We start from the raw sequence: 22,845 nt of genomic DNA, 5'->3' as shown, positions 1-22,845 counted from the left end.
ATGTCTTAAATTTACAGAAGAGGGTTTTTACAGATGAGCACAAAGAAATGCTTTGTGGTGGCTGAGGGTTCTCTCAGCAAGTGGTTCAGCAGACATGCAATGGCATTTTATAGTGCTTTTATGTTAATAAAAGCTGATAAACATCAAATATTGTGTCCAGTAGCATACATTCAACTCAGCAAAAAAAAAGTCTCATACTTGATGTGCAGAGCTTTTGTTGTTTTTTTTGCTTGTTGATGATGGTTTGTGCTTTTCCAGGGGCTGGCAAGGTTTGATTGCATATGGATGTCATTCCCTTGTGCTGATAGTGGATGCCAATACTGCTCAGACTTTACAGGTTCTGGAAAGACACAAAGCTAGTGTTGTCAAGGTGAGATGTGCATGTTTTAAGGTATATTACTTGATTCTGTTGAATATGTTATTTTTCTAAATCACTGTAAATACTTGACATGATACTGCACTCGATTTTCAGATAAAGTGTGTTGTAAAATACCCATATTTTACAAGATCTCTGTTACAGCTGAGTCAAACCATACATGCTGAAATTTGAGCTGAGGTTGATGGTATATCTTTATAGGATATATAGAGGTCATTGAATATCTAGAAAAATCTCTTAGTGTTACAGAACACAGAAATGTTTTTAGGAAAGCTTTTGAGAGAATTTCAAATGGATATTACAAAATATCAAATGAAGCTCTTTGTTGCTGCCCTTTCTGATCTCCCCTGTGGTGGGAAGTGCACCATTTGTCTAGAAAGTTACTTTTTAGCTTTTTCTTCTGTTCCTACCTAGAGCACAGGAACAATAGCAGACAAAACTGAACATTTATTTTAGTGATATAAACTGGCTAAAATTTAAGTTCAAGTATAGGGCACCTGAACTTTCCTTTGAAGGCCCTTGACTTGAAATTGCAGAGTTTGAGTCAAGTGTGGAACAGGATGTATTTCTTTGATACATCATTTCTTTGATTGTGCTCAATGACAGATTCAGTTGGGGTTTAGAGGAACGTTTGGCTGGCACATATAATGTTTAACAGTCCTTGGCACAAGTGCTGTTTTAGAAGGCAGTTGGTAATGTATGAAGAAAAATAAGTTCTTAGATGGGGGATTTTATTGGGGTTTTTTTGTAGTAAAAGGTTGAATGTGCCTTCTGCAAATCACACACTATTTTTTCCCACATGGAATTTTCTTTAATATCCATTTCCATATAGATACATTAGTACTATATCAGACGTGGCCACTCTGGTATTTTAAAATTAAACACAATTATTTTGTCTTTGGGTTTGATAATTTACTGACTTCTGAGGTATCATGTTATGATGATTTCTTTCTGCATACTGAAGTAATTTAGTGTGCAGAAAAAGATTTGCCAGTTTTTGGTGAATGGCTTTGAAATTTCAGGATATTCAGTAGTGGATATTGCTTATGTATCTTTATATGGGATAATGTATATTTTTGTGCTGCAGAGTTCAGTCAAGTGAGCTTTTGAATAATAATAAATGGACTGCTCAAATCCTGAGTGAAAATTTTGGGTAGGGCAAAACTGATACAGGTCCATACAAGGTCTTGGCCAAGAGTCATACAGATAATGACACTGTAGCTTTTAAAAATGATTGTAAAGTTCAGGAATTAGTTTTGCTTGATTAGAGAGAATTTTTAACTGACTGGCAAAAAAAGGAAGTTATAAGGGTTAGGTTTCAAAACAGATCCTTTATGTCATTTTTTGAGACTTAGATAATAAATTGTAGCACAGTTAGTTTTTTTATCCATGCATCTTAATGTGTTTTGGTTACATTCACTGGCATTGAGGAGTAACATCATTTCAGTAGAAAACCAAATGCTGAAGTCCATTAATTTTTAAGATAATTTTTCAAAACCGCTTCCTGAAGCTCTAGGAACAGAAACATACTGTAAGAAAATGGCTAATTCATGAGGTGCAAGAATGAAAAGAAATTCCCTTCTACTTTAAGAAACAGGCATTATATAGGAAATTATTATGAGGTCATGATCACTGCAGATACCTTTACACCTGTAAGAAATTTTCTTCAATTCCTAATTTTTTTTAAGAGTTTATAAGTGCTAAGAGTGTAAATAAGCTGGAGTGGATCTGAAAGAAGTCTGCAGTGTATGTCTGACAAAATCTTTGTAGCAGAGGCTCACACCAGCAAACTCAGTGTTCCAGAGATCTTCTCCTCAAGAACCTGTGTTTCAGTGCTGAAAAATGTCAAAACACAGCACATCTCTAATTTAAAAAGCAAAGAATAAACCAATTGGTTCATAATCCTTCTGCAGTGCATTTTACTGGTTTACTTTAAATACTTCCTGGCTTTTGGTTGTCATAACTGTGTCTGGAATAGGTAATGGATTCACTGAGGATTGATCTTTGTTGCCCATCTGTACAAAAGGTATTTGTAGGAGACTGATGGCCTTGTACAGAGTGGATTAGATCTGATTTTACCTTTAGAAAGAGTACTTGAAAGCGTGCTTCTGCAGAGGAAAATCTAATTACAAGAGAAAGGTTTTGATCTGTCACTAGAATGAGAGGATTGACATTACATTTGTATCCTTTTTGATGTATTAATAAACAGAGATAATAAGGCATTATAAATGAGATGAGGTAGACTGTGAACATTAAAAAAAGTCACCTCTGGTTGCTGTTTCTGACTAGATGCTGCTGTATTTTGAAGGCAGTGACCAATATCATAAGAAAATAATTTCTTTTAGCAGAGGGTCAGGTCCTGTGTTGGACCTTGTTGGAGCAGTGTGACTGTGGAGAGAAAAGAGATTTATGTTGTGAGAGCACCGTGTGGGCTCTGGTTAGCAAAGATCTCCTTTTTGTTGTTCATAACTTGGTGACAACTCCTCCCTTGAGAAATAGGACTTGGAATTTGCTTTGAAGTAATAAGTCTTTAACTGAGGAATAAATGGCTTTGTAGATTTTTACAATTACAGTAATTGCAGATATCCTCATGGGTGATTCTTTTTTGAACAGCAGGGAAGCAGGAATTGCAAAAATGAAATTTGTAGGTAGAGAAGAGTCTCTCTAGAATTCTTTGTGTTTCAGGTAGAAACATGCTTTGAGTTTATAACTAGAAAAGTTCTGTGTTTGGCTTCCCCCTTTCACTGTCAGGTGATGTGACAGCACACAGGTAGCTGTAGTGGAATTTTTATAGCAGGTAAGTTCCCATTAGCTTTGCATTAAGGTTTCTTTATTCTGTCAGTGTCTTCAGTCTCTCCTAGGGACAGAAGTTCACCTCAAAAGCAGGTAGCAAAACAACTCCATATTAAAAAGATAAGGGAGAAATCAGTGTTGCCTGTGCCCTTTTAACCTGGGAAGACTTGTAGACAAAGTATTTCAGATTTCAAGACACGGAGTTTTCACAGGTGTTGCCAACTTGCAAGCCCATGAAGCTTGAAATCCCAAACCAGAAAGTGGTGTGTGGAAATCAGTGGGCTGAAAAGGACTGAAAAGTTAGCAAATGTCAATAATAGCTTCTTTGTTTGATTATTTAGCTATGAGACAACACAGAGATGAAAGACTTAACCTTCCTTCCTCCCCAGTACCATAATATACCTATATTTGTCAGATTACAAAAATGACATGTTTTAGGGCGTATATAAAAATTGGATGATAATTTTTCCACTTCCATTTGTTTGGAAATCAGTGGGTACAGGTTTGTGGATGCCCATAGAACCATAAATACTGCCACTTAGTTTGCTCTAAATATTTGAGTAAACTGTTTATATACATAAGGTGTCTGTTTGGGTTGCTGTAGTTACCTTCAGGAACAGGGACTGTTGATTTATGTAGTTGGAGAATGTCAGCCATGCAGTCATGCAGCAAAGTTGGGACCTACCTTAAATTTGCACAAGTGCTGGAAGCTTAAAGGTATTTTACACAGGTGCTGTTGACATTAACCATTACAATGCTTTTTATTGAGCTCATTATTCTTTGCTTATCCATCTGAAAAATATGAAGTGTGTGTGTTATATGGGTTTGTCTCCTTTGACCCCCTTCCCTCTGTGTGTTCAGGTTAAGTGGGCTAAAGAAAATTACCATCACAACGTTGGCTCCCCCTATTCCTTACGTTTGGCTTCTGCTGATGCCACAGGGAAAATCATCGTGTGGGATGTGGCAACAGGAACAGCTCGCTGTGAAATACAGGAACATTCCAAGCCAATTCAAGGTAATGAGAGTGGATGGGTTTTCTATGGAAGGTGTTTTATGGAGCATTTTGTGTACAAATCCATCACCTGTGTTTTATAAACTGTTCTCTGTTCTGACAGTGAATTCTACTGTTGGCATTGCCAGCCTTCTGTATGTTTGCTTGCTGTTTTTATGGGGAAATGTAAGATTTACTGTCTCCCAGAGGAATGCTGTGAGATTTAATTCATTATGGTGATGTTTTCCAAGGCAAAAAGTTAGCATCCACTTTTATGGATGTTACTGATTGCAGTAATAACATTTACAGTGTCAAGTACATCTTCCTGCTTTTCAGTTGGGGTTGTGGTGCAGTTTGAATTGCACCTGGGTGCTGCTGCCATCTGAGGGGGTGCAGTGCTTTAACAGCATTACATTTATAGAAATTAAAGGGTTTGATTGGGCACATATATTTTGACAGTTATTTAGATAGCTCATTATGGAGCTACTTCTGAACAAATATATTAGTATGATAACACACATTTACAATGTAAGCAGAAAGAGCTTTTTTTGAGTTTTTTTGAGCATTTCAACTATTTCAAAACCTTGTGATGATGCTTATGTGATACCTGGTGGTTTTTTAAACTCCTATTATATAAAAGCCTGCTTATGAAAATAAGTTGTTTGGTTTTTGTTATTCTGTTTTTATAAATCCTGTGAAAGAAGATATAATATTGTAAGTCTGATAGTGAGTCACTGAAAATTTTTTCTATTGACTGCAGTTAATTTTATTAGTTTTATTACTTTTTTGTTTGTGTGTGCATTATGAGTTGGGTTTTATTTACTCCTGACACCGATTCACTGAATATTTGGTGGAGTTTAGGTGGAGAAATTTGGAGATTTGTCCATTTTTTCAAACCCAGTGAAGGCTTTCCAAGCTTCTGGGCAAGGAAAAAGGCTAATAAGCAACAGAATTAAAATTCTGATTTGTCCTCAGTCACTGATTTGATTCAGCAATAACCTCTAACAAAAGCAGCTTCTTTTCCCTTCCTTTCCATGTGTTTCTGGGGCCTCTGACTTTCTCCAAGCTGCAGAAAGTGGTGCAAATACAGAGATTGAGCAGCAGAGTGATCTGGTTCTCTGGGTTATCTGCAAGAGCTTTGTGGGATGACAGCTGGGGCCTCAGGAAAAAAGCCTCACACTTTTCTCCTCAGTGTTTCAGGGAGGTGAAAAGTGGTGCATCAGTGTAAGGCACTCTCCTTTTATTTGATGCAAACTTTGCATTCAGCTGAGAAGGAGTCAAACCTTTTGTTAAGTTCCAGTGTAACACATTTGAACACACGTGGCTGCTTTTTTTCCCTCTTTTCTTCTTTGTGAAACCCAGGGAAAAGCACTTACCAGCTCTGAAAAAGTGTTTGAAGTGGAGAAGACATTTATTTCCAGGTCCAATACTGATACCCTCTCAAATATTAATTTTAGGTGGTGTTATGGCTCACAGTGTCTTCCCAGATATTAATTGGGATGGTGTATGGTTCTTTTAATTTGGACTCTGCAGTGGTTCTATATAGTACAATGGGTTGTTTCAGATAGAAATTCAGTGGCTGGAAACATGTGACTTCTTCAGGTAGGACATGGATTTTGTGCATGTGTGTAGACATGTGCAACCCAGTTTGTTGCTGATTGTTAAAAACATAAAGTCAGGCTATAATAGGTTTTAGAACTGTGAAACAGAAACATCTTGTTGCTAACAAGCCACTATTAATTCCATTAAAGATGAAGCATAGAAGAAGAGTAGTTTTAAAATAGACAACTTTATATTTTAAATGAATTTCACTGTTGTTCCTTCTTTTCTTTTGACAGACATGCAGTGGCTGTGGAATCAAGATGCTTCTAGAGATTTGCTGCTTGCAGTTCACCCTCCTAACTATATTGTACTGTGGAATGCAGACACAGGCACCAAACTTTGGAAGAAAAGTTATGCTGAAAACATCCTGTCTTTCTCATTTGACCCCTTTGATCCATCACACTTAGCTTGTAAGTTGATCTGTATAAAATAGTGTGACCTGGTTACATGTGACCAGGAAAAATGTTAAGCTAGAATGTTAATATTGAGATTGAATGTAGTGAATTGGAGAGAATAATGTCATAAATGCCATGAAGGAGTCTTGAAGCAAAGACAGGGAAGTCTTTGGCCAATGTGAAATGTAAAAAGTACAAAAGGATGGCTGCTGAGGGAGACTTCAATAAGTAGACCAAGAATAAATGTTATTTTCAACAGAAAGGATTTTTTTTTAAGGAATACAGTGTGAGCATCAGAAGCAATTCAGATATCAGGGGGGATGGAGGGAAGATTTATTCATTTTAACAGAAAGAAACGGAGAGAAATAAAAGAGTCACCATTTTCTTCTGAAATTCAGCTCCATCAGTCCTGATCTCTAATGATACAGCAGAGTTTGAGGCTTTGTAATTTTGGGGGGGGTTTATCTGCAATACCATTCAGCCTTCTGTAGACATCTTAGTTATGCAGCTGAGCCAAAACTTTATTCTGCAGCATAAATAACATGAGTTAATAATTCTTTGAGCCGTGCTCTGCATGAGAACAAAAAATGGTGTTACAGCCAATGTGCACACAACTCTTCTATTTGCATTGTGAAGCTTAAAGAAAAACAGTTTATGGGAGAGAATAACTGGGTTTCTGCCAGTAATACAGTATTTTTTTAATATAAACTTCATTTTGAAAGGTGAGTTTTGTGGATATTAATTAATTGTAATGTGCCATCTGCTGCTTTTTCAGTAGAACGTGCTGGTGGTCTAGAATGATGAGTTTTCTCCCTGATAGAGTATTATTAAAGTTATTAGCATTTCTCCTCACTGAGATGTCATTAAACTGGAATACCACAATCAAATTGCATATTGAATTTTGCTTCTTTATTTTTTTCTTGGTGCAGTGCTCACCAGTGAAGGAATAGTGTTCATCTCTGACTTCTCTCCTTCCAAAGCTCCTGCCAGCTCAGGGAAGAAAGTTTACATCTCTAGTCCCCATTCCAGTCCTTCTCACAACAAGCTGGCTGCTGCTACAGGGGCCAAAAAGGCCCTTGATAAAGTAAAAATCTTAATCAGTAATGAAAAACCCAGGTAGGTTGCAAATATTTCTTCTCAGATAATGTTTTGTGTACCTGTACAACTTATAGATATAATAGCCTATAAGGTAATTAGTTTAAAAAAAGAAGATTCACTGGGGTAGGCAGATGTGAAGGTAATATTTAGGAATGTAACATTGACATCCAGTTCTGCTCATAAAAACCATCATATTATCTCAGCATATTTTATATAACTCAAATGACATAATTTTCTCCTTTTGCTGACAGATTTTTATGCAGGTGTAAATTCAGAAACAGCTTTCTTAGTGGAGAAAAAAAAAAGACGAAAATGAGCTCCCATAATTCATTTTGATTGTGGATTGAGGAGTGATATAGCTAGAGAATAAAAATTATGCAGATACCTAAGAAGAGTTGTCATTCTAATGTTGTACATGATACTGCAGCAGGAGGCATTTTCTGAATGATTAGTGCATAAATAAAATTAGAATTTTATGATTTCATTCCTATTTGTGTATTTTCTGCCCTTCTAAAACTTAAGTTGTTGCATTTGGAGATTATATTTTTTTATTAGAAATTCTTTCTTCCTTTTCTATTTTCTATTTGAGCATTAAAAATATTTCTCAAACCTCTGGCAAATGTGAGAACCCACTGATCAGGCTGTATCAATTAGAAACTTATACTCTGTTATAATAGGGAGTTTAAATTGCAAACTGAGGAGAAGACTTGACTGAGGAGAAGATTTTTATATGAGGTTAATGGGCATGATTTTATAATTTTGTGTTCTATGATGCCTGATTTGCAAATATTGAGGGAATACATAGGCTGCTGCAGCCTTATTTGTGCTCTGCATTAGCAGCAAACTAACAGATGCTTTCTCTTGATTGCATTTTAATTTAAATATGAATACTGGCAAAGGTATGACCAGCTTCTCTTTTCTCCCTCCTTTTCAATCCAGAATAGAAAGACTAGAATGAGAAAAAAAAAAAAGGAAGAAAAATTGTAGCAGCAATGATTTGTGGGGTTTTATGTGAGTTTAAGGAAACTCTGAGGAAAGAGGAGCAGGAGATTGTCAGGAAAGTGCAGACAAAAGGGGACTCCGAGCCCCAAAGGAAGGAATGAGGTGCAGGAAGTGTGTGAAGAGGTTTAATGTGTGGTGGAATGAGATTAAAACCAAACAAAACCCCTCAAAGGGATCATCCATTAAATGAGTTCAGAGGCTTTGAAAACTGAGCACAGGATGAGGATGATTTTCTTCAACAGGACCCAAGTTCCTTGGATTCCACGTCCCTAAGGAACCCCTTTATCTTGCAGCTAATCTCCTGATCACCTTTCATAAAATGATAAACTTTCCTCTCTTTGCTACTTTCTCTGAATTTTGAACACTGGGATTCTTGCTACACTGGTTCAGTTCATTTCCAAATAAAGTAATATGCATAACAATATAAAAATTGGAGTAAGCAATATGTTTTAGGGTAATTTCCCATGAATGTCAGTAAATGTCAAGGCAGCCAGCACTGTTCCTAAGTGAATTGCTTTGTATGTGAGGTGTGCAAGAATTACACTTGTTCCATTTGAATGAAATGCTATTTTTAAAATTACTCTCTAATCTTATTTAGACAAAAGCCAACAGGGTATGTTTTTGGAGCTTAGTGATGCTCTGCACTGCTGTAACAGTTCAGTGGAAACCTGCAGTTGCCTCGTGATCAAAATAGGGGTTACTTGAAACAAATGCAGCTGCAGGAGAAATCCTGCTGTTAATTTTATTGTGACACAGCCTGATAAATGTTTGTGTCTGACATTTTACAGTGCTGAGTCTGTGACACTCAATGACTGTCTCCAGTTGTCATATTTGCCTTCCAAGAGAAACTACATGCTGTTGTTGTACCCCAGAGAAATTCTGATTCTTGACCTGGAAGTGAATCAGACAGTGGGTGTGATTGCAATTGAGAGAACAGGCGTGCCTTTCATACAGGTAATGAAGATTTGATGGGTTTTTAATCATTGAAATAATTTATTAAGATCATAGATAAGTTGGTGAGCCGCTGAGAGTTGTTTGGTTAGTTCTAGAGAATGAAAATAAGTTAGTTCATGGGGGGAAAAACGTCCTCTGAAGCAGCAAAAAATTCAAACAAAACCTTGCAATTAATTTTTCACATTAATTGACTTCCTCAGTCACAAGTCCTGTACCTAAAAAAAAAAATCATGGAAACATTGCATTAATGGTAACATTTCTTATGACTCGCTCATACATCAGCAATCCATGTGTTGTATTTGCAAGTGCCCTTTGCAAAGGTTGAAATTTTGATGATGTGATATAATGTCTCTCTCTCTGTGCAGGTAATTCCTTGTTTCCAGAGGGATGGGTTGTTTTGCCTCCATGAAAATGGTTGTATAACCCTGAGGGTTCGCAGATCCAACTGCAGCATAACTGGAACTCCAAGTGAAGAGCCAGGTAAGTTTTGTGTCAAAAACGTGCTGAAATGCCTTTTAATGTCCTTTGGTGCCTTTTAATTAATAATTTAACACCAGTATTAACCATCATGCCTCGTATAGGATGGTGAATTACAGCCCTTCTAGTGTTTTTCTCCCTGTGCATTGAATTTAAATTTAAATTTGTGCTGCTTTTTCCCAAAGTGGTTTTTGACTTCTCTGATGTTAAGTGCAAAATAGATTATATTAATATCCTGAAAAATCCTTTTAGCACTAAATAATACTTTAATTATAAACTGGCTTAGCAGTCACAGATACAAGAATGTTATACATAAAAGATGAGTAGTGTGTTCTTTTTATCTTTAAGAATGGACATATTTTTCAGGCAAACACAAGGTTTTGGAAGTCATTTGGTCAATTGGAAGAACTGATTTTAGAATTAAGATATGGGCTTTAGATTAATATCTAAATTATTAAACTTCTGACTCTTTTATGAGATGTTACTAAGAAGGGTCTTTTAAATGTAATGGAGCAGATTGGAAAAAAGGGAAAACCTAAGTCTGTAAATGTAAATAAGTGATTTTTTTGTGGTTGTTTTGGTTTGAGCAGTTTGCTAATTTCTGGTGAGCTACAATACTGGCTTCCAGGTCTGCCAGTAAACCTGGAATTTTGCATTGTGGAGAGCAGATGCAGTTTGTGCCCAGCTATTAAACAGTTATTTTTTAGGGTTTGCAAGATTCATTTGGAACAAGATATTTTAAAGACAAAGTTACATTTTGGAGAACTTTCCAGATCTGTGTTGTGTACAGCAAGATCAGTAGTTTTTGATTGCTTTTCCCAAACATGAATTTCAGTCAGAGAGCTTCAAATGTGCCTCTGGTGTTGATCCCATCATGTGTTTTTCACTCTGATTATTTGTCCTCTGTGGGGCCATTGATGTTCCAGATCCAGAGCCAGTTCAGGAGCTGGTTTATGATTTAAGAAGTCAGTGTGATGCCATCAGGGTGACCAAAACAGTGCGACCCTTCAGCATGGTGTGCTGCCCAGTGAATGAGAACTCTGCAGCTCTCATAGTCAGTGATGGCAGGGTGATGATCTGGGAATTAAAATCCAGTGTTTCTGGCAGAAATATTCGGAACAGGTAATGGAATTTATTTTTTCTTACCATGGTTTCAATCTGTTACATTTACTGTGATGTCCTTCAGTGGGTTTTTTTGGTATTGTGACATGTGGGAATGAAAGGAAGAGGAACAAAATGTGTCATCCAGAAAGATTAGTTCCCTTTCCTTGGGGAAGTGAAGGAACTGTATTTCCTCTTTTTCTTTAAAAGATAATTCCATCCTAAGTGGTTGAAGTAAGAAAACAAAAGATAGAATGAATGTTCACATTATTTTAGGGGGATGTCACCTGAGTCTTTAAAGAACTACATTTCCAGAAGGGGAAGGGTTTTCTGCTTTATTTGTGTGAATTTGACACTGAACAATATGAAGCTGCCCAGCAGGTGGCTGGAATATGGTGGTATAAACAATGTTTTTGTGTACAAAGCCTCTAGAATTTCAGATTTTGAGCAGTCTCTACAAATACTTTGTGAAGGAATGTAGTTCTTTGAACACTCAATGTGTTAAGGTTGTTATGCTGCAATTGAAAGTACTGTTGAATAATATAAATAAATACAATAAATAAATAAATAAAATAAATAACTTACTGCCGTAAAAGAAATACAATTGTCAGTGCACTTTTAAAATGTCAGTAATACCAGATTTTCAACTTAAACCCTTTTGTTGCTCATCAGTGATTTAATATTTTTATTCTTGGTGTTCTCAAAAATACTGCTGGTTGGATTCCTTGTGCTGGATATCCAGGAAAGGTGTTTAGAATCCATATGTTCCTGGGTTTTACTTCTTGTGTCCTTAAGAGTAATTTCCAAAACACTGATCTTTGTCATAATTACATAACCCCCCAAAAATGTAATAACATTATGAGAGCCACTGAGCCTTGAGGATTGTGGATATAAAGCATATTTGTAATTGGCACAGAGTCTTTAATGGATTTTGAAGGAGTCTTCCTTCATTAGCTCTTGATCCTGCTGGATTTGATGGTCATCATGAAAATGTGAACACAAAGTATTTTGCAGTGAGATTTTAAAGAAAAACATTTTGGTTTCGTTTCTTTTACAGCAGTTCAAGTGCATCACCTTTGTATTCCCCAGTCTCCTTCTGTGGAATTCCTGTAGCACCATTCCAAAATAAACTTCCAGACCTCTCATTAGACAACATGATTGGTAAGAATTGCTTTCATTAATATTACAGGGTTTTTTAAATGCTTGTGCATTTTAGCTTGAGAACTGCATTTGTTAGAATTGTTTTCTGTGCAATTTAAATAGTAACTCTGAAATTAAAGAATTCCTGTTTGCTAAAGAAATTATCAAATGAATCCATTTGAGGACCAATGCTTCAAGTTCATTTTCTCTGAGGAAAAGAAAAAGTGTTTTAAAATGGAATTTGGCCAAAACACTTTCATTTTTTTGATATTAATCTCAAACAGATGAAACCAATTTATGTAACACATCCCAGCTATTTGAAATCTACTTCAATATTGAGAAATTTCCCATTAAGATGCTTAGGTTTATGTTTTAAAACTAATTTCTGCTGGAAAAGCGACTCGTGCTGCTCAGAGATACAAAGGTGCAGCTTTGGAGCTGCATTTGCTGAGAGGTGTCTGGATGAGCTGGTGTAGGTACCTTAACACATTTTCACTTTATCTCATGTGTTTAAAGATGCCATTTAGGGCATGAATTTTTAAGTCCAGCCTGGAAAAGGCTCTGAGCAAGCTGGTCTAGTGGAAGGTGTCTCTGTCCATGGCAGGGAGCTGGAATGAGATGAGCTTTGAAGTCCCTTCCAACCCAAACCATCCTGTGATTCCATGAAATTTTCTTGTACGTGCGTTTCCTGTAGTCATTGACATCCCAGCTAACATTGGTTTTGTTCCTTACAACATTTGGACTTGTTCAGCTGACTGCAGAAGGTGCACAGCACTGGAATTACATCTTTTTTGGGCCTGTCTTTATTGCTGTGCCCGAGACAATTCACTATTTCAGGAGGTAGATTGCACTTTTCTGTCCGGGGTTGAATTCTGGAAGAAGACTGGAATTATTGCACTTGCTTTCTTTTCTTACTTTTCTTTTATATCCTTCTTAGTGTTAGGAGAGAAAGTTAGTACTGGAGAATTAGTAGAAGTGCAGTCTTCCAAAAAGTTTCCTCACACAGAGCTAAACAGGAAGGAACGTGTTTGTGCCTTATTTGTAATATTTAATTATATACATTTCTGTGTCTGATAACTTTCCATAACATCTCTGATTACTAACAAAAGCTTTAATTTTTAAGCAGGGCAAGGTGCAGGTGCTGGAGAAGAGCAGTTAAGGAGCTCATTTCTGCAGGAAGTGCACCTGAAGTTCCTGCTGACTGGCCTCCTTTCAGGGCTCCCTCTGCCTCCCTTTGCCATCCGCATGTGCCCACCCCTTACAACAAAGAACATCAAACAGTATGAGCCAATCCTGGCTGTTGGTAAGGCCTTCAATAGCTTATTCATTGCTCTGAAGAGTAGATATTAAATGCAAATATAGTTGCTAATACAGAAGAGAAAAATCTGTCTTTTGATCCTTTGTAAGTAATTAAAGATATCGACCCTTTTTCAGCTGTGATAGTCCTTGGATTCTTCTTGCCTGCCTTGAGTTTCAGCAATGCTACCTGAAAAATTGCAATACAGTAGCAAGTTTGTATTTATCCTTTCATTTACTATGCTGCTGGTCTGTTGATACACTCAGCATTTTATATGCTGCTCTCACTTCATTCTAAATATCAAGAAATACAGATTTCTGCAGTCCCCCATTCCTGGAATAAGGAAATGAACTTTACAGAGACTTAATTTTTGTTCTGATTTGAATATCTAAAATACACTTGAAGCATATTATTCTGTCTTATTCCAAATGTAGTTAAACTCATCTGGGTATTAGAATAGTTGCCAGTGAGCACCTGATTTATTAACTCTGGGTTCTCCCTGTTTAAATCTGATTTTTCTAGTGTGCTCTTTCAGACCACATCAGGGATCTCACAGTGCATCCATGCAGGCTGCTGCCTCTGCTGTCAGCAGGCTGGAAGAGCAGACACAGAGATGCTGGAATGTAAAGATTGTAGGGCACTGTAGAATTAGACCTTGGGATTTGGGTTCTTCCAACATACTCTTAGAATATCTGAATATCAGTCCAAATCTGTGTCTGTCATAAGTCAGACTTGGGAGAGTCTTGTTATTCCTGATGTTGCCTGGGCTGTAGAGCCTTCCTAGATTCCTGGATGGGGTGGGGGAATTATTACAAAGATGAATGTTGGGCAGGAGCTTGCAAAGAGGATCTCACTCCAGTAACAAAAACACCATAATTCTGGTATTACTGAGCTAAAATACCACCTAGAATTGTGCTCTAAAACATAGACAGGCTCTCATGACATGATGTGATGCTACTAAAATTGGATTTTTTTAGGCTGTAATTCTTAAAACAAGTGAAATACAAGGATTAGGAAACAAGTAGGTATAAAGTGCATTTATAGCAAGGTCTTTCTTGACTTAAGGTACCTGAATTACTCTTTAGGTATCCATTGTTGTATTTTGTGAAGTGATCTGAGTATAAAGAAGTGCCTAATAGAAAATTATAACTTTCAGTGTTTCTGAAGGTTTTTGATGTAGTTGAAGATAATACCTACCAAGTTATTGATTTCTAATTTGGAAGAGGTCATTATTTCAGGAATGAGAAAGCAGAATTGCTGTAATGATTCAATAAAATCTGCCCATGATTCTCCCCTGGCATTATTGGTGGATAACAATTAGTAAAATTCCTTGAGGCATTTACTCATCTCCAGGAATCAAACCAAGCAGAAACACTCCTTTCCTCTGCAGCTGGGTGGGTATGTTGTGAAAATGCAAAAAGAGTGAGCAGATTTTCTCCAGGCTCTATAAATAGGTTCAAGAAAAGTCTTGATCCAAGTGGGTATCACTGGATGGCTTTAATATTTGGGATTTTAGTGCTAGAAATCAAAGTGCCTTTTCTAAAATTGTAAAATGTAGTAGTTACAGGAATTTTTAAAAAAAGAGAGAGAGAAATAGCTGTAAACCCTGCATTTTCACTAAAGTATTGAAGAGAAGAATAAAATGTGTGTCTGTATTTTTTTAATCTCTTTTTATAGGTACAAGTAATGGCTCTGTCCTGGTGTTTCACCTCACAAGTGGAGTCTTACACAAGGAGTTAAGCATCCATTCCTGTGAAGTCAAGTAAGATTTTCATTTTAATTCCTACTATAATCCTTCTAGGAAACAAATCCTAAACCCTCTGACTGGTGTTCCAGCAGCAGTGTGGGTGTCCTGCCTTGCTGTTCATGACACTCAAGGAAATCTCCTGTCAAGTCTTCACCCCAACAGTGTCTTTGCTGTGTATAAGCTGCAAAACACTGCCAAAATTGGAATAAAAATGACATTGAAACAAGTATATGCTGCTGATCTAGGATGCATATCAGCTCCTTCCAGCCTCTTTAGTCACTGGAGTACAAAGAAGTCTTTTTAGGACGAGAAACTTTTTTCAGTGTAACAGTCAGGACTCATGGATTGTGTCCTTTGAAATAATTCTGATTTGTGTCTCAGGGTTTATTTGCTTTGTCCCCCTGGGGCTGAAATAGCTGTTGAGACAGATCTAGTCCTGACTGAAGTCAAAATAATTGTGTTGTTGAAAGATTTTAAAGACTGAATAGAGGAATCAGTATTTATCCATCCTAAGAAGGAACAGAATAAGTTTTAAGGCTGTTGTACTGTGTGTTTGTGTACACATTGTGCACACCATGGCAGAAGTTTCTGGATAACTAATGGCAAAGATATTAAAAATAGTGCTTACTGGATACATATTTCCCCAACAGGATACATATTTCCAGACAGAATTAAGCATGAAAAGTGAAATATTTCTAGTACTGATATTAGTAAAAATTTATCTTGGAATTGTGTCATGAAGTCTTTATCTGGTTAAGGGCTGCATTTTACTGTGTACTCTCCAAAAGGTAAGAAAAATAGAGGTAACTGAGAATAGGTAGTTTTGAGAGTTCATTAAGGAAACCTGCTTGGAATCTGCCACAAAAATTAGGTAATTTTATTTATGTTTGTGGTGTGATCAGCTGGAACTGTAAGAAAAGAATTCCCCTTTCTGTTCTGAACCATTTGAATCTTTATGGTTTCATCCCATCAACTACTTATGAAAATATTTTCATTTTATTTTCTGTTCTGCAGCACAAGAGGATAGTCCTTTCTTTATTAAAGTGATTATAGAATTCAAAATAAAAGCTGCTACTGCCATTTCACAGATTGAAAAAATTAAGATAGAGGGGAGGAAATAAATAGACTTCTGAAAAAAAAGCTTTGTGTATTATTAGAAGTATTGTTAGTTTGGGCCTTTCAATTTGTCAGAAGTTTGCAGTTTTTGAGAAACTTCAGGACCACATTGTCTTTCTAGCAACTGTCTTCAACAAGTGGTATTTTTAGAAGTAAAATAAAATGTTTGTGAATTCTATTTAACCATAAGCTGGTATCTGGGTAAGTCTTCTAAATATTTGTTTTAATTTCCTCAATCCCAGCCTTAATAGTCTGAATGACTTTCCACAGATTTTTTACAAGTTTAAGGGAATGCTTCAAGCAATGTAGTCTGAGGCACAGGGATTCTTCCTGATTTTAATTAATTTTCATGGAGTGCAACAGTTTTTCTTCCAGTGGGAATTCTTACTTTACCTGTAAAATGCAGATAGATTGGATAATGCCTCTGTATCTGAAAATATACCTTCAGGGAACATCATTATTTTAGTATGTAATTGAGAATACCCTGGAATTGTAACTCCAGGCCAGCAGAGTTTTCAGTGCTCTGTAGTTTGAGAATGTAATAAAAATAAGGCAATTGTCCTTTACAAACCAAGTGTGCTAAAGTAATGAGTTGTTTGGGTGTTAGCAATTAGAATTTTTTTGAGATTAAAGTGTTGGTTTTTAGAAGCTACATAGGTATTCACAGGCTGATTTTTTTGTTTTTATTTAAACTTTGAAATTCTATGTTGTGATTAGGAGGAGGAAGAACTGTCTTTCTGTCCTTTAAAGATAGTTCATAGTTAGGAGTAACCTTGAATATTTATTTTATCCATGAGTATTGCTTGGCTGTTTCACTGTTTGTTTAGAGCTATGTAAGTAAATACTAGAGAGAATTCCAATAATTCTTGTTATTGAAGGGAATTAGAAGAACCATGAAATACCAAAGTCTGATCCCTGTTCTCCATGGACCAGTCTAAGCTATTGTGGCAAAACAGGAGATGATAATCCATCTTCAATACAGAGAATATATTTGGGACATGGAAATAAAATGCCTCCAATGTTCTTCTGGTCCAGTGGCACATTTGCACCTCTCAGTGCTGCTTTTCCTTGTCCTGATAGAGAGATTGCTGTGACTGGAGCAGTGCTGCTCATTCTTTTGCACTGAAGCTCAGCAAGTTCAAGGCTGCAACAGCTTTTATTTTTAAATTTAAAATCTCACTGATTGTAACAGAGATGTTTATGGCCTGCAGGCAAAACGTGGAAATTATGGCATTATATCCAAGTTTTAGAGTTGAATTGAAGTTGCTTTAACATTTGAATTTAAACTGAGTGCCCTTTGGGAAACTGCTTTGCAAACATTCTACACCTCCTTAAAAAAAACTTTCCTTGAATAGAGAAATTAGAATGAAAAATATCTACTGTCACTTTGGTCCCATATATGGTTTTATTTCCAATTTTATCTTGCTCTTTTTCTTATAATCCTTAGATTTAAGTAGCATCTGCCATGTCATAAAGTCACAGCAATCCATTCCCAACTAGAAAAGTAATTTGTGGTTTTATCCCCTTCAGTACCCTCTGTAATTTGTTTGCATTGGAAACATTAATCAGAACAACTGAGTCTCACTTCTGAAGTAACTGAGACAAGCTGAATGTACAGAATCCCTGAATTTTATAATTTTAAAGAGTGGATTCAGTCTGAGCAACAGTTGACAGCTGTATGTAACCCTTAATTCTGGAGGGCAAAGATGTCTTTTTTGAGGAAATGGAGCTGTTTCAATAGGGAAGGCATTACTGGTGTCCTTCAGTAGAGTTTAAACCACTGTCTTCACATTCTCAGTTGGCCTGTCTGACAGTGACAAAGGTGATATTGTTTCAGGTGCAAGCAGTTAGCCAAGCTAAGGTTTCCTCTTGCTGATGAGTGTCTGGGGTTTCTGTAGGTTTTTATGAGTATTGACAGATGGCCAGGCAGCAGCAGAGAAAAAGGACTTGCCCCGTTAAACCCAAGCTGATGAAAACTATAGAAAATGCTTCAGGTCTTTGAAGGAGAAGGGTGAATAACTACCAGCAGTAACAAAGCTTTATGAGTTCCTGGGCTTTTTCCAAAAAACATAGTGGAGCAGCAGATAAAAAATGGAAAGGTGTCAGAATTCCCATTTCTTCCATTTCAGAAAGCTCCCTGTATTTATGACCCTTTGGAGACCTGCAGTGTCACACGTTACCACAGTTGTAGATTCCTGTTCAATCATTCCTGTAATGTTTCAATTAATCATCGAGTGCTTCTCATTTGGATTGGAATTATTGGTTGAACTTTCATAGGTCCTGCTGGGAAAAAGGCTGGGTCTTAAATTTTTAATTTTTCTTGAGGGCTTAGGGATAAAGCTTCCCATATTTTTAAAGCTTTGAACTAAAATAATAAATACAGCTGTAAATTATATGTGCAAAATATTATGGGAGTGCTTTTTGTTTTCACCCATCTACACTACATTTGGGGAACTTCTACTTAATACAATGTGAATTGGATTTACTGGCATTAAATCATAAATACTGGTATTTATCTCCCTCATATTTCACATATATTCTTGCAAAGCACACCATGATTTTACAATTCAAGTAACAGAAGACTTGGTTGCCCTGGGAACATTTCTTAAATGATCTGTGTTTGAAGGATTTGAGGAAAACCTAAATCCTTTTATCCATGTTAAAATTAAGTTGGGCATATGTATGTGTTAAGACCAGTCTCAATTTTCTTTGAGATTAGTTCCTTGATTTATGTCAATATAATGTCAAAATGATAAAGCACTCAAGCAGCTTTTGCAGGCACAAGGTGTGTGAGTGAAATGGGGATGGAGGATGATCTCCTTTTGGAACAGTACCACCTAGTGCCACTTTCTGTCCTCTTTGCTCTGGGTTATTAGTCTAAGATATTGTGGATTCTAAGAATTTTCTTAGAATCTATCTGTGCTGTGTGCAGTGTAATTTTGCATCCTTGCAGCACTGAGGTAATTTGGTTGGGAGCTGCCTTGGAGTGAGCAAAAAGAATAAAAAAATCACCAGGTTTTCGTTTTTTTAATGATAGCCTTTAAAATCTCTTCAGGGCCTTTCTATTTTTTATCATCTTTGTCTCTCCTCTCTGTGGACTAAAGGAATGAAGTCCTCCTGCCCTGCTATCCATATAAATATTTTTCTGTATGTTGGCCAATTTGAGTTGTTTGATAGTAACCACTGACTTAATCAGAGCAGTGCTTTTAGGCCCCTCTAGGGCTGACTCTGTGTGAGGGATTTCTGCAAAAGCTGACAGTGCTTTTAGCTGAAATTTTTGCTTTAACCAAAGAAGAACTAGTGTGGTCTGAAAAGAAAGCTGCTCTTTAATTTAATTCAGTAACTTTATATTTCCATCATACTTGTAAAACTAATACCTTATTTTTATACTTAAATATGATGTTTCCACAAAGTGCACAAAATCACTTCAGTGCTGTTTGCTTTGAAGAATATGCACAAAAAAAAAGATTAATTGTACTTGAGGTTATTTTCTGGCCATTGAAATATTTTGGCTGACGTGCTCCATGTGCTCCCTTCTGATCCCAGGGGGATTGAGTGGATAAGCTTGACTGGCTTCATTTCCTTTGCCACATCAACACCCAACAATCTGGGCCTGGTCAGGAATGAGCTGCAGCTGGTGGACCTCCCAACAGGTGAGTGTTTCCTTTTTTTGTTCTTCCTGTTGTCATGAAAAAATGAAAGAGTAAAGAAGAGTTTTAACTGGTTTTGCTCTTCTGTCCTTGTGAAGCCACGTGATGTGTTTTGTCTGGTGCTCCACAGACAGACCTGAACCAGCACTTTTGCAGAAACATCTGTGCCTTGGACTGACTAAAAAAATATATGAATAAGTGTCAGCAAGGGGTTTAGAAGGAGTCACAGAGCACCAGTATTAGTGGTGGATTTTGTTCACAAAATGCATGTATTTCCAAAAAATATATGAATAAGTGTCAGCAAGGGGTTTAGAAGGAGTCACAGAGCACCAGTATTAGTGGTGGATTTTGTTCACAAAATGCATGTATTTCCAAATGTGTGCTGTCAAAGTGTGCACCCACTGCTTCACGTGCACCTGAAATACTGTTGAACCATTTCTTGTGCTTTCTGTTGGCAATAGATAATTTTTCCAGGTAGATCAGGCCCATGGCCAGAATTTGACTGTGTGACTGTGTGTAAAATAAGTATTTCAGTGATAAAATCTGATACTTTCAGAAAGAACTGGTAAGGTTAAAAATAAATAACTTTTTAAAAGATACTGTTGATAGCAAAATGAACAGGTTGTGTGTGTTTTTCAACTATTCTGGCCTCATAATAGATGACAAACATATTTGTGATTGAACTCAGTATTTGCACGATACTAGGAGGTGTAACTGGGGAAATTAGCCCAAAATAGGAAGCACTTCAATAATTTTAAATTATTTTTGAATGTGAAAACCTAGAACCACTTAATTTCTAACTGAAGAGCCTGAATCTTGTAATACATGGCTAATTCTGAATTACTGTATGTAGAATAAAGCAATTTTTTTTTAGTGGGGTTTTTTAAGCTGATGGAAAACACTCAATTGTTGTATTTCCAGGATGCTGCACAAAGAGTTTATTCTTGTAACATGACATTATTTTAATTTTTTTTCCATATAATGTCTTCTGTTCATCTGTTTAAAACCCAAACCAAAAAGATACACACATTGTGATATTAATCTCATGTAAAATGGGATTTTGCCTGGGCACTCAGCTTGTAAATCAGTATTGAACATTTATAAACAGAAGTGAGACCTTAGCATGTGGTTTGCTTAAAAATGTTACATTTCCTCTTTAAAGCTTTCAAGGAAGGCATAGCAATTTAACTGTTTGCTTGTTGCTTCTTTTATCACTTGTGTGCCAAGCCTTCTATTTTAGGGCTAAGAAAACTGTGCTGATTTGTGTTTACTTTACAAACACTAAGACAAAATTCACATTTACATTTCTGAACCAAAAAAATGAAAGAAAATTCCTCAAGTGCTTCATCACTAATGAGAAGGAGCTGGAAGATTTTCTGTAGCCTGGCCTCTGACATGAGAGCTCTAACCAGCATTCTTGATAACTAGATTTATTCATTATAATTAGTATATAGATTTATTCATTTTAATTAGTATAAATAACTTAGCTACAGGCAGCCACAAGAGTAACTAAAGTTGAAAAGCTTGAATTTTCCTTGAAAGCTGAGGAGAATGAAACCTGCAGAGGGGATGCTGTGGTACCCCTGTGTTTGTAGGTCATTATTCCTTTTAATGACATGTGTAACATCTGTAATTCTGCAACACTTTGTGCAAGTGGGTGAAGATTTTTTTGGGAGTAAGATTATAAATTCTTATGGGGATAAGATTATAAATTCTTAGGGTTTGTTCTTTTAGCTGGAAAGGAAGAGAAGGAAAACGTCGACAATGACAAGAGCAATGTAAGAGACGTCGGGTTACTTGGGGATGTTCTGGCTTGGTTTATAAACTATTTCTGTTTGCAAACAGAATTGTTGATGAACTATTTCCATGTTTATATCTAGTTTGGTAACTGTTTCTCTTTTCCCTCTGCTGTGTTTGGGTTCCAGGCAGGAGCGTTGCCTTTCGTGGGGAGCGAGGCAATGACGAGCCAGCCATCGAAATGATAAAGGTGTCTCATCTGAAGTGAGTGCAGCAGCCCTGGGAGGTTTATATTTTTTATTCTGCTCCATGAGGATCCTCATGACACCATAGAGATTCTAGGAAAAAAAATACTTCAGGGTGAATAGAAAAATGTACAACAGCCTCAAGAGAAAAATACTTCACAATATTAATTCCGAGTGCAAAAGCTGAGTGTTTCTGTGGTTGACTCTGCAACTTCAGGATGCAATCACACTGCCAGATCAGTCTTTAATATTTTATTTCTTATAAAAATTGTGTTGACTAAACAGGCATTTTGATAATATTAGGGAGAATAAAAGTGCTGAACACTTTTTGTTGACTTTGATTTTGTTATGAGTTAATTCTCTTTTCTGTAACTTAAGCCTAACTTAAAACTAGGAAGTTTGGTATTAAAAATTGGATGATTTTTCAGATTTATTAGTTTTTCTGATTATTTCACACCTTTATAATAATTGTTTACTGGAAAACCAGATGTGAGATACAGTTGTTTGAAAAGTCAGCTGATAAATGACCAAATTGTTTACTATCAAGTCCTCATTATTTTTAGCTCAGGCCTGTAACAGGAGACCCTGGTCTTCATAGTATAAAAATAATAATAGTAGTACTCTGGGAGATTACTTCCCTTTCCTGTCTAAATGAAATTAAAGTGGTGTTGAATTTAATAAGGTGTTGTTTCTAAATCTTAGAAGTTTTTTTTTTCTTTACAGTGGAGGAAAAAAATTAATGTCCTCTAGCTTGCATAGGAATATTTTCAAAAGTATGTGTACATTTCAGAGAATTTGGAAGAGTTCAAGCATGTAATGGTCTTATTAACACATTAAAAATTAAGAGCAGTCACGGGCTTAGATGAAGAGAGCAGAGAGTGCTGAGTGAGAACAAGAAAGAATAGAGATAATTCATTTGAATAGAGGTAATTGCAGTGGCAGAAAGTACATATTCTGCACAGCCTCTCTATTTTCAAGTTAAATGTGAAAAGTGGTAGATTAAAGGTATTATACTTGTGTAACTCCACAGATGAACAGTCTGAAGACATAACTGACAAGTGGAAGGTGGTTTAATGTTCATTTGTTCCTGGATTAGGAAGAGGCCTCATGGCCAAATCAGAGGT

At 36.5% G+C, this 22,845-nt stretch overlaps 1 protein-coding gene across 1 annotated transcript in view; it reads left to right on the top strand.

Moving 5' to 3' along the window:
* The first annotated feature begins 263 nt into the window (after positions 1-263).
* WDR11 (WD repeat domain 11) overlaps positions 264-22,845 on the top strand; it is a 38,148-nt gene continuing 15,566 nt past the window's right edge. Inside the window, exons 1-12 of the mRNA XM_018078512.3 lie at positions 264-370; positions 4,031-4,184; positions 5,999-6,172; positions 7,087-7,273; positions 9,046-9,211; positions 9,577-9,691; positions 10,615-10,810; positions 11,847-11,950; positions 13,053-13,232; positions 14,904-14,988; positions 19,636-19,742; positions 21,665-21,740. Coding sequence (XP_017934001.1) covers positions 6,001-6,172; positions 7,087-7,273; positions 9,046-9,211; positions 9,577-9,691; positions 10,615-10,810; positions 11,847-11,950; positions 13,053-13,232; positions 14,904-14,988; positions 19,636-19,742; positions 21,665-21,740 — 1,388 coding nt within the window. The 5' untranslated portion in view covers positions 264-370; positions 4,031-4,184; positions 5,999-6,000. The remainder of the gene's footprint in view (positions 371-4,030; positions 4,185-5,998; positions 6,173-7,086; positions 7,274-9,045; positions 9,212-9,576; positions 9,692-10,614; positions 10,811-11,846; positions 11,951-13,052; positions 13,233-14,903; positions 14,989-19,635; positions 19,743-21,664; positions 21,741-22,845) is intronic.

Source organism: Manacus vitellinus, unplaced genomic scaffold, assembly GCF_001715985.3.
Source record: "Manacus vitellinus isolate BGI_N305 unplaced genomic scaffold, ASM171598v3 scaffold_40_pilon, whole genome shotgun sequence".
NCBI lineage: Eukaryota > Metazoa > Chordata > Aves > Passeriformes > Pipridae > Manacus > Manacus vitellinus.
The sequence above is the reverse complement of the archived record's forward strand: the minus strand, read 5'-3'. Positions and strand labels throughout refer to the sequence as shown.